The sequence below is a fragment of the Dysidea avara genome, chromosome 7 (genome assembly GCF_963678975.1).
Source record: "Dysidea avara chromosome 7, odDysAvar1.4, whole genome shotgun sequence".
NCBI lineage: Eukaryota > Metazoa > Porifera > Demospongiae > Dictyoceratida > Dysideidae > Dysidea > Dysidea avara.
Window position 1 is genome coordinate 3,395,537 of NC_089278.1, and position 9,946 is coordinate 3,405,482.

Sequence of the window (9,946 nt, forward strand, 5' to 3'; positions counted from 1 at the left end):
GGGTTATAGGGAGCCCCACATTCTAATTTGCTCTGGGCCCCTAAATCTTCTCGGCGGTCCTGCATGCTTGCCCCTTGTTTGCGAAGACGGCAAGTTCCTCATTTTTCAGCACCTGTGGTGCTCCTAGGTGATAGAAGAGCTGAGAGCACTAACTAAGGTGCTTCTTTTGTTATGTAAGTGTGGGTGTGGCTAAATCACGTGTTATTCGCAATGTGGATTTTGGCGAAAGAATCTCTCCGTTATTGGGTGGTACAAGGTCCCACCATTGTGTTGAGTACGATCCTTGTGTGCTACGGGATAGCAGTGTCGTTGGGTCATGTTCCCGCCTGGCTTCCCATGATCAGCGACTGCGCTGTGCTCCCTCCAGAGAAGTACATTTTCAGACTGGGAATGGTCATTGGTTCAGCACTCCTTTTCATGGACTCTATTTTAATATACAATGTGGACAAGTCGTATTCTCATTCAAAACTTGGTCTAGTGCTAGGAATAGTGGCACCAGCAGCATTGTCTATTGTGGGAGTGGTCAATGAAGAGGAAAATAACAGTGTGCACTCCAGTAAGACACACATTTCTACTTGTCCAATATTATGTCCGTCCATCATGCATATATACTTTTTGTTGTACATGCAGCTGCAGCAGTGATGGTGTTCCTAGCTTATGATGCATACATGATGCTGTTCTCCTTCTACTCTGGTGCAGAACCCAACATTGGCATCATCTCTCTCATTATCAAGAAAATTTGTACCGTGGTTGGAGTTGCATCATTTGTGACATTCATCTTCATGTGTATCCTTGCTCTGTATGTGTGTGTGTGTGTGTGTGTGTGTGTGTGTGTGTGTGTGTGTGTGTGTGTGTGTGTGTGTGTGTGTGTGTGTGTGTGTGTGTGTGTGTGTGTGTGCTGGTGTTATGGGATTCTGCATGTACATGGAAGTTGTTTTTATTTGGGTTAGATTTACAGTGGAACCTCTCTATTACGCCGGGACATTCAGCCACTTTTTGCTGTAATATAGAGGGTTTCCTCTTTCAGAGGTAAAAAAAATGTATTAACCAGACCTTTTGGGACCAAAGTTTTGTCCATATTATGGAGTTTTTTTCTATTGTGTCCTTAGTTTGGGGAGTTTATTAAGAGAGGTTTCATACACTGTAGTTATTTGGTGTGTGAGCATGCATGCCACTAACTTTAATATAAAGCTATACTACAAGGCCATGCTACATCATATGATCTTGCATGCTATAGTATATGTATAGTGCAAGCCGTAAATAGCTAGGGTTTGTTTACTGACTTCTTAATTAATGGCATTCATGACAATGCACTGCATGGTGGATAGAGAGCAAAAGATTTTCTGTCCTGGAAGAGCTACACACTGGCCTCCTATGCTGGACTCATAAAATAGTCTAGCATATATTCATCTGCACTTTCTTTTCTCTCCCCTAGAATCTCTGTGAACATAATCTGTATTAGTAGAAGCTATATGGTTTATATGGCTTTTAGTTAAAGCTGATGCTGTACACAGTAGAGGCTATATTTGACAGTCTGTGCGTGAGTGGAAAAATTTAAGAGAGCTACACTGTGCAGATGACAATGAAAAACCCTACACCTATACCTTGCATTATAAGTTCAATGATGAAAGCTATTTATCCAGGGTCTGCATGGCATTGGCCAGACCACTTTTCAGTCACTTGAATTTGCAAAAAGATCGAGATGCTCTAATAGAGCAGTCATCTCAATATATACTATAATAGAACAGTCATCTCGATACTCTAGAGCATCCAGTATACAATATCAATGTTCTTATTACACTGGTTGGTCTAGGCCATTACATCTATATGTTCAAATTACTTTCCAGTGAGCCATCTGCATAGCATTGCATAATAGGCTAATTGATCATGCATTTTATGCATTAGCAATTACAATCACACAGCTATAATGTTTCTGGTGCATGGTTGAATAAGTATGCTGTAGCTAGCTATATATATATATATATTGCCTGGGCTACCACCCCTCGTACTCAGATGCTTAAGGCAGCTACAAGTCAATGTTTTTCACTGTGCATGTAGTGCAGCTGCATGTATAAATTATGTGCCTGTATTATATTAACTTAACTGTTTTGTTCCTTAATGTCACCTCATACAGCCACAGACTGGGATAAGTATAAAACTCAAATTGCAATCTGTGAATGGTAAGTATACATACACTTGTGGTTTGAGACTATATAATGCATGCTATTGTGTGCATATAGCTAGTGTGAAAAGGCCACCGGACAATAACCATGTATTTTTCTAAACAGTCTATAGTTTATCAGTGAGCTGAATGTATGAATGCATGTTGAAAATAGTTTATACTTAGTCACACTACTATAGCTGAAGGTCTCAATAGGATGAGTCTATAGACCTTTCAATTTTGTTTCCAACAAGAGTCAGCTTGCCAATACCTGTGGATACACTGAATAGTAAAATCTGTTGCATGCAATTCTTTTGCAAATTTTTCCAATGGATTAGCTATGTAGTGAGTTTCACAAGGAAATTATTCAAACATCACACTGATTCGTAATTTCGTATACAAGATCTAATTTTTATAGTAGCAGAGTAATCAATGACTGGAATTCATTACCCCAATCTGTTGATTCTCCCTCTGTCAATGATTTTAAAACACTGCTGGACAGACACTACAGTATAATTGCTTATTTGATTTTGTATAGTAATTAGAATAGCTAAGTACATAATTTGTTTATGGATGTACAGGCATAAGCCTTTATCCTTAAAATACAAATACAAATTCAATCCGGGCCATGCATTGTATAGCTACATAGTGTGTTAATGCAGTGTATCATCATAATGCAGGGCTGGAACAATGGCCATACTGTTATTCAATGCAAGTTTTGCTGCTGATATGCAACATCTGTATCTGTGTGAAGTTCGTGTGCCTTGTGACTCAGATGGGAGCAGTTGTCACATGGCCGATCAGTCTGCAAAGAAAGACAAGGCAGTGGTGTAGCAACTGTGTCTAAAAACAGTCCTTTATTTTATACTTGTTTGTATGCCCATATATAATCTATACTTTATAGCTCCGTATTCTTACGGATATGAAGTAGGCGTGTACCAGTCTATGATCATATGATCAGTCTACGACAAAGAGATGAAAGTGATCGCTAAGGAGACGCTTCGCTTCCTGATTGTTCAAGGAGGTACGATAGTTCTGGCTACAATTTTTGCGTGCTATGGGATAGCTGTCTCGTATGGACACGTGCCAGTTTGGTTACCGATGATCAGTGACTGTGGAGTGTATCCACCAGAGAAGTACTTGTTTAGGTTGGGACTAGTTGTTGGGTCTGTGTTTCTCCACGTCGAGTCTATCCTACTGTATAATGCGAACAAAGCGTACTCTAACTCGCGACTTGCTATGATTCTGTCGCTGCTATCGTCTCTTGGAATGGGCGTGGTTGCAGTTGTCAGTGAAAAAGAGAACGGAGCTATTCACGGAAGTAAGTATGCAGTCAGAGCCATTTATGGGTAATATTTAAAGCTCAATGTTTTGATAGCTGCAGCTGTTGTGACGTTTGGATTTTACGACTTGTACATGATAGTGATGAGTTATTACTCCAGTTCAGAGCCAACTATTGGGCCAATTTCCATGGCAATCAAGAGACTGTGTACTGTGTTGGGAGTGGGTGCAATGGTTGGTCTTGTAATTCTGAGTATCCTTTCTACATGTGTTGTAATAGTTATAGTAATAGAAACTTTACAGTGCAGCATGAATAGAGTTACAGAAGGCCTGCTAGTGAGCCAAAATACAATAATTACATTAACTATTACCAAACTATTCTTGCCATGTTTGGCCATTATTTTGGTGAGGGTATTTTGCTGCAGCCACCAATACACTTTGGTCATAAACATTCATACAGAACTAGGTGTTCACCATGGTTTGCAGACATTTTTCGTTACAAGGAGAACTTTAGTCAGCTCTACTTTACGGACACCAAGCTACAGTGTGGTGGAATTTGTTACCTTCTAGTTTGATATTGGTAATTTTCGTGATGTCCAGCATCTTAATGACTTATCCTGATAATAATAATTATTATAGTTCTTAGTGTTGTGGGTAGTGTTATAATAGTATGTGTTGTGTCTTTTGTGTACTCCAGTATGGAGGAACAGTTTTGCCAAGTACTGTAAGTTTTAAATAAATCAATCAGTCAATAGGGGTAGTAGTGCAATGTTACATCAATCATAGTGAAATGATTGGTGTATGAGTTTTGTGGGTTAAAGTGTTTTGTGAAAATGTTCCAAGGTATTTGTAAATCACTGACACCTTCGTTCCTCCTGTTTGTATGTCAGTGTTTATAGGAGGACTTTAACCTTCCTCCTATAAACACTAACATCGTTATAAATATGTTTATAGGAGGAAAGGAATTCCATAGTCGAGGAAGTTGATTATGTTGTTGATATGAATATGAAGTCTGCAATTATGTCCTTAACAAAGCTACTTAGGTGGTATTGGTGCAGACAAAAGCTATGTTGCTTTATGTGAATGGTAAGTGTTTATTGCCAATTGCTTGATCATACACAAGTGATGCTGTCCATGCACATGTTGTCCTTCCCATTTGACAGTTGCAATGAGTACAGTTAATACATTTATCATGTAGCTATACAGGTAGCTACCAAATACATGAAAGCAGATTATTGAAGCAATTGTATGTGAATGATTGATCTCCAGTTTTTAGCACTGAATATTATAGTAACTAGTCAGCTATAGGCACTGGCATTTTACAAGCAAATTTTTTGCCAATATAGCCAAAAGCCATGTGAATCATAGGCAGTGGAGATCCCCCCCCCCCCCCCCCCCCACTTTTATGGGACAATGTTCAGTTGTAAGAAAAGATCAAGATACTCTAATAGAACAGTCAAGATCTAGATACTCTAATAGAGCAGTCACAGTATTCAGAATACAGAGAAGCAGTGTAACAAGCTACTTAGCTATGTATGTGTATAGTAGTTGGAGATATATAGTTGGTGGAGGGCAGCTATTGTCAGCAGGTGATTACCTTTTTTTTTTTGGTCTTCAGCTTACAGCTGGCCTGGCCCCCTCACTCTTTGGCCTGCTCCACCACCTCTGAATACAACCCCCCAGACAAATGCCAGCCAGCACTACATGTGTGAAAATGCATTTTCTTTCTTTCTGTCAATATATGCATGGTGTGGCATACTGCATGGCTCTCTTGGCCACATTATACATACTACTATTAATAATGTAAGTTATTACTGATACAATATTTTGTTGTATGTAGGATTGGGACGTTGTGTATCATGACATACAACATTAGCTTTGGTATTGATGTGGATGGCTTGTATTTGTGTGAAGTGTGTGAGGACACCAGTAACACTAATGATGAGAAGAAGAAAAAGATTACTGTGTAATTTAGTCAATTAACTATAAAGCGTGTATGTATCCACTGTATTTATTTTTAAATGTATATATCCAAATGTTTTTGATACTTTTTGTACAAAATTTACATTTGAAATAATCAAATAGTGTAAGTCAGTCATACAGTTCAGACATCATTTGTTATGGGGCAGCAAATCATTAACACTCAGCTACTACATTTAAGAACATTTTAATATTCCTGAGTCGGCTTGACAGATTATATTTGTTAACATGAAAGAGTAATCATGCACATTTGAATCATTGTCAAATTTACACAGTTGGACTGATGAAGTGCAAGGTATACGTGGCTCATCATGTAGGTATTTATACTTTCATATCAACTGAAACTAAAGCTAGAAGACTTAGCTAGCTATAGCTACCTGATGGCTTGCCACAAGTGTATATATGAAACAAATGTAAAATCTCATGATCCAGAAGAGCATGCATGGAGGAACAGGATATATAGCAACCTGGGCAGGTTGTTCAAACAATGTCTGTATGTTCCGGCTGAAGCACAAACTTCACACATGAATGATATAGTTTTTTTTTTGTTTTCGCTTAACACTCAAATGGCTAACAGCTGGCATGAAACATATAGATCAAATTTCATCTCTCACAATTAAGAGACACTAATGCTACAGTGGAATGTGGTGCTTGAGAACTAACAGTCATGAGGTGACCATGGGGAGATCACTCTCAAATGTAAGTGACAAATTTCATGGAATGTAGCTATAGCTAAATTCTAAGCTGGGAGTTTCCTCTGCATGATCATGTGATTCATGTCTTGGGATGTGACCAGGAACTTATGTGACATAACAAAATGTTGGTACAAACAGCAACCTCAGTTGCCGCAGAACTAAAGTAATAAGCCTCTGACAATTCTGCAGACATGTGTATTCTTACTAAAGGATCTATGGTATAATATTATAGCTAGAGCATTAATGTATGGAGTGAGGCAACTTGGACTGCTATAGAGTTGGTAACCATTTGTCTACCAGTAGATGTATGCTGCTTAAAAAAATTGATTGAGTGAAACCAAGCATTCCCAATTAAGTAGGTGGGCGTATAGTAGTAGTAGTAGTAGTCACGTGTTACAACACTATCTGAGACGAATGAAGGTTCTGACTAAGGAGACGCTTCGCTTCCTGATTGTTCAGGGAGCTACGATCGTTCTGGCTACAATTTTTGCATGCTATGGAATAGCTGTCTCGTATGGACACGTGCCAGTTTGGTTACCGATGATCAGTGACTGTGGAGTGTATCCACCAGAGAAGTACTTGTTTAGGTTGGGACTAGTTGTTGGGTCTGTGTTTCTCCACGTCGAGTCTATCCTACTGTATAATGCGAACAAAGCGTACTCTAACTCGCGACTTGCTATGATTCTGTCGTTAATATCGTCTCTTGGAATGGGCGTGGTTGCAGTTGTAAATGAAAAAGAGAACGGAGCTGTTCATACGTGTAAGTGCAATGCACTACTATACTAGGTGAAGTGTTGAGCTCATGTGTAATGTTTAGCTTCAGCTGTGGTGATGTTTGCATCATACGACTTGTACATGATAGTGATGAGCTATTATTCCAGCTCAGAGCCAACTGTTGGACCAATTTCCATGGCAATCAAGAGACTGTGTACTGTGTTGGGAGTGGGTGCAATGGTTGGTCTTATAATTCTGAGTATCCTTTCTTTGCATTTATAATTTTTTGATATTTTTGTTTGTATCCTCAACAAGATCAATCAGATGGCGTAGGAGCAGATCGGACCTATGTTGCTTTGTGTGAATGGTATGTATATAGCTATGTTGGTGTATGTCCAGTACCCATGGGTGCATGTATATTATTGAATTCCCTGTTGTACTGTACTAGGAACTTCCTGCGGTTCCTCTTTTGCCATGTCTTTCTAATGTATCTGCTGAGTTGAAGGATTCCTGCAGGAGTATAGCTATTGATATAGCTATTGATATAGCTATAGACTGTATTGGTCTTTAGTCGATTGTTCAGCAAAAGTTGTTAAATCTTTGCTAAGCTGGCTAGTGCATGCAACAACAAAAGCTGTAGCTATGATGTACACTAATGTCACCAAACTAATTTCTCTGTTGAATGCAGTGTATCTGGAATCAGCTGATGACAATTGCACATGATAGCTTTCATCTACTGCTTGGTGCCATTTACATCATAGTTGTCAACATATTGATTTTATAAATCATCATAGTTGTCAACATATTGATTTTATAAATTATGATGCTGAATTGTAAATCATGAAGGTGATTTGTAGGTGATCACAAAGCTGATTTGCAAATCATGAATGTGATACAAATCATCACCACAATATAGTATAGTGCTGGCCCGTTCAATTTATATGGGCTTCTAACTGCCGCGTATAGTCTTGTATGGCCAGACTGCCGTGTGTGTGTACGTGCGTGCGTGCGTACGTGCGTGCGTGTGTGTGTGTGATTCAATCCAAGTACATGCACCTGGGTTAAATTCATCACTTAAAATGGAAAGTGAATTCTGCATGCAGTGTAACTACGCACTGGGCGCAGTCACCTTCAAAGTTAAGAGGTCTGCAGACTCTGAAATCTGGCTTGTATACATCTTGCAGCTAGAAATTCCTGCAGATACTAGCTAATATAGCCACACTATTCTGACACTACAAAAAGTTTTACTCTAAAATCTTAAAGTCATGCAGTCTCCCTTCATTCCATGTAACTTGAGTGTTGCCATTAAAGTAACTTTGCCTACTACTTGAAAGTAGTCACATATAGCCACAGTTTTTGTTTTAGCATTGCAACTTTTAATTATTCAAACTGATATGCATCCAAACTACCGAAATGATTGCTCTGTTAGAGTAGTCGATTGTTCTGTGAAATCCCTATATTATTCAACAATGTTTGCTCAGTTAGTTTGATGTATGTCAGTTTGAATAATTAAAAGTTGAATTTGTCATGGCCTAATGTACAGTACAGTATACTGTACATTAGGCCATGACAAATTTATCTTATGTTTCACAGATGTGGCAGGTCAATGTTTTGGCAAACCCAAAAATAAATGTAAATCATGTAATCTTAAAAAGAGTGCTAATATGGCTGTATAGACTCTTTAACAGTATAGTGCAAGCACAGTAACAGGTGTAGTAGTAAAGGAGAACTCCATCACTTTATTTCATGCAGAAGGACTTTAAGCTTTTGCACCTGTCAGGATCGAGAGCAGTCATATTAGACTCAAAAAAAAAAAAAAAAAGGAACAGTCAGTTGCAGCTGAAATGATTTACATTATTATTTATTTTTCATCCTGCCGGGTTACTACTAGAGGGCAATGACATGATAAATTTGGTCCTTATTGTTGGTTGTGTGTCATGTTTCTGATAGGATTGGGACGTTGTGTATCATGACATTCAACATTAGCTTTGGTGTTGATGTGGATGGTTTGTATTTGTGTGAAGTGTGTGAGGACACTGGTAACACTAACGATGAGAAGAAGGAAAAGATTACAGCATAAACGTCCCTGCTTCATGGATGCAGACAATAAACTAACTGGAATAGTGTACCGATTATGTGTATATATACTACGTATGTATATTTTTATAGTTTATTTATTACATAATTATTATACACTAGCTACTCCAGCCTGCTATAGCAATGGCGGATCCAGGATGGGGCATTTGAGGCAAATGCCCCCCCTTCAAGAAATTGCTCGAGATACTCTAATAGAGCAGTCAATTACTCTAATAAAGCAGTCACAATGTTCATGAGGCAGTGCAGCTTACTTATGAAGCTATAAATAGGATTTTATTTTACACAACATACGTGATATAATATATTTGGTAAAGGATAACTAGCTATTATTGTTGTTGTGACCTTTTTTTTTTTTTGCTCTTCAACTTTTTTCAGCAAGGTGCCCCCCCCTCTTTCCAGACTCTGGATCCGCCCCTGTATAGACCATATTTGGATGCTCAGTCTATCTTTTGCGGGAGGAAACTTTGGCGAATTTGCCGTGATAGGATTTTGGCGAATGTACAGATTTATATTGGTTAACTGGTTATCGGTCTCCATAACAGTTGTAAGTATGATGGATATATGGGAAGTTTGGTGTTATTGCCATAGGGTTGGAGACCTGTTTAATCACATGACTTTGCTGATTGGCTTTCAATATAGGCTGCATTGATGTCCTACCTCTTGACAGGTCACGTGATACCACCGAAACCACAAACAGGGATACCAGTACAAATGCTGCAATGGAAAAAAAAACCCAAAAAAAACCAACAAATTAAGAGGCAATGACTTCCCATGTCACCTTAGCTGGCCTAAGGGAGTGACATGTCCCTAGAGCTAAGGGAGTCTTTAGAGGGAGGTGGGGTATGGGAGAGACACGAACTCCTGAAACTTCTTGCACTTGCCGAGTAACACAATGGAGTGAGAGATGCTGGCGAGTCCCTTTATACCCTGTCTAGGAATGTGTTTACCTTAGCAACCTGACACCTCCTCTGGGGTCCAAACCCTACCCATAACTTGTTTACCTTCTCAGCCAAGCTGT

General features: G+C 38.9%; 3 protein-coding genes across 3 annotated transcripts; all 3 read left to right on the forward strand.

The window, feature by feature from the left end:
• The first annotated feature begins 164 nt into the window (after positions 1 to 164).
• Positions 165 to 3,078, forward strand: LOC136260998 (modulator of macroautophagy TMEM150B-like). Its single transcript, XM_066054959.1, has 4 exons — positions 165 to 556; positions 631 to 786; positions 2,135 to 2,180; positions 2,842 to 3,078. The coding sequence occupies exons 1-4, from the start codon at positions 211 to 213 to the stop codon at positions 2,993 to 2,995; spliced, it is 702 nt and encodes a 233-aa protein (XP_065911031.1). The 5' UTR covers positions 165 to 210; the 3' UTR covers positions 2,996 to 3,078.
• Positions 3,069 to 5,536, forward strand: LOC136261000 (DNA damage-regulated autophagy modulator protein 1-like). Its single transcript, XM_066054961.1, has 4 exons — positions 3,069 to 3,482; positions 3,540 to 3,695; positions 4,486 to 4,528; positions 5,283 to 5,536. Exons 1-4 carry the CDS (start codon positions 3,137 to 3,139, stop codon positions 5,410 to 5,412), a joined length of 675 nt encoding a protein of 224 aa, XP_065911033.1. The 5' UTR covers positions 3,069 to 3,136; the 3' UTR covers positions 5,413 to 5,536.
• A 953-nt stretch (positions 5,537 to 6,489) lies between these two features.
• Positions 6,490 to 9,024, forward strand: LOC136261001 (DNA damage-regulated autophagy modulator protein 1-like). The gene is made up of 4 exons (XM_066054962.1): positions 6,490 to 6,877; positions 6,935 to 7,090; positions 7,156 to 7,198; positions 8,782 to 9,024. The coding sequence occupies exons 1-4, from the start codon at positions 6,532 to 6,534 to the stop codon at positions 8,909 to 8,911; spliced, it is 675 nt and encodes a 224-aa protein (XP_065911034.1). The 5' UTR covers positions 6,490 to 6,531; the 3' UTR covers positions 8,912 to 9,024.
• Positions 9,025 to 9,946: the final 922 nt, after the last annotated feature.

Excerpts from the sequence above, each read along its gene's own strand:
- LOC136260998 (XM_066054959.1), top strand. The coding sequence starts at position 211 with ATGTGGATTTTGGCGAAAGAATCTCTCCGTTATTGGGTGGTACAAGGT. Across the intron at positions 557-630 it reads AAATAACAGTGTGCACTCCA|CTGCAGCAGTGATGGTGTTC; the intron begins GTAAGACACACA and ends TTGTACATGCAG. Across the intron at positions 2,181-2,841 it reads CAAATTGCAATCTGTGAATG|GGCTGGAACAATGGCCATAC; the intron begins GTAAGTATACAT and ends ATCATAATGCAG.
- LOC136261000 (XM_066054961.1), top strand. The coding sequence starts at position 3,137 with ATGAAAGTGATCGCTAAGGAGACGCTTCGCTTCCTGATTGTTCAAGGA. Across the intron at positions 3,483-3,539 it reads GAACGGAGCTATTCACGGAA|CTGCAGCTGTTGTGACGTTT; the intron begins GTAAGTATGCAG and ends ATGTTTTGATAG. Across the intron at positions 3,696-4,485 it reads GGTTGGTCTTGTAATTCTGA|GTGGTATTGGTGCAGACAAA; the intron begins GTATCCTTTCTA and ends AAAGCTACTTAG.
- LOC136261001 (XM_066054962.1), top strand. The coding sequence starts at position 6,532 with ATGAAGGTTCTGACTAAGGAGACGCTTCGCTTCCTGATTGTTCAGGGA. Across the intron at positions 6,878-6,934 it reads GAACGGAGCTGTTCATACGT|CTTCAGCTGTGGTGATGTTT; the intron begins GTAAGTGCAATG and ends TGTAATGTTTAG. Across the intron at positions 7,091-7,155 it reads GGTTGGTCTTATAATTCTGA|ATGGCGTAGGAGCAGATCGG; the intron begins GTATCCTTTCTT and ends AAGATCAATCAG.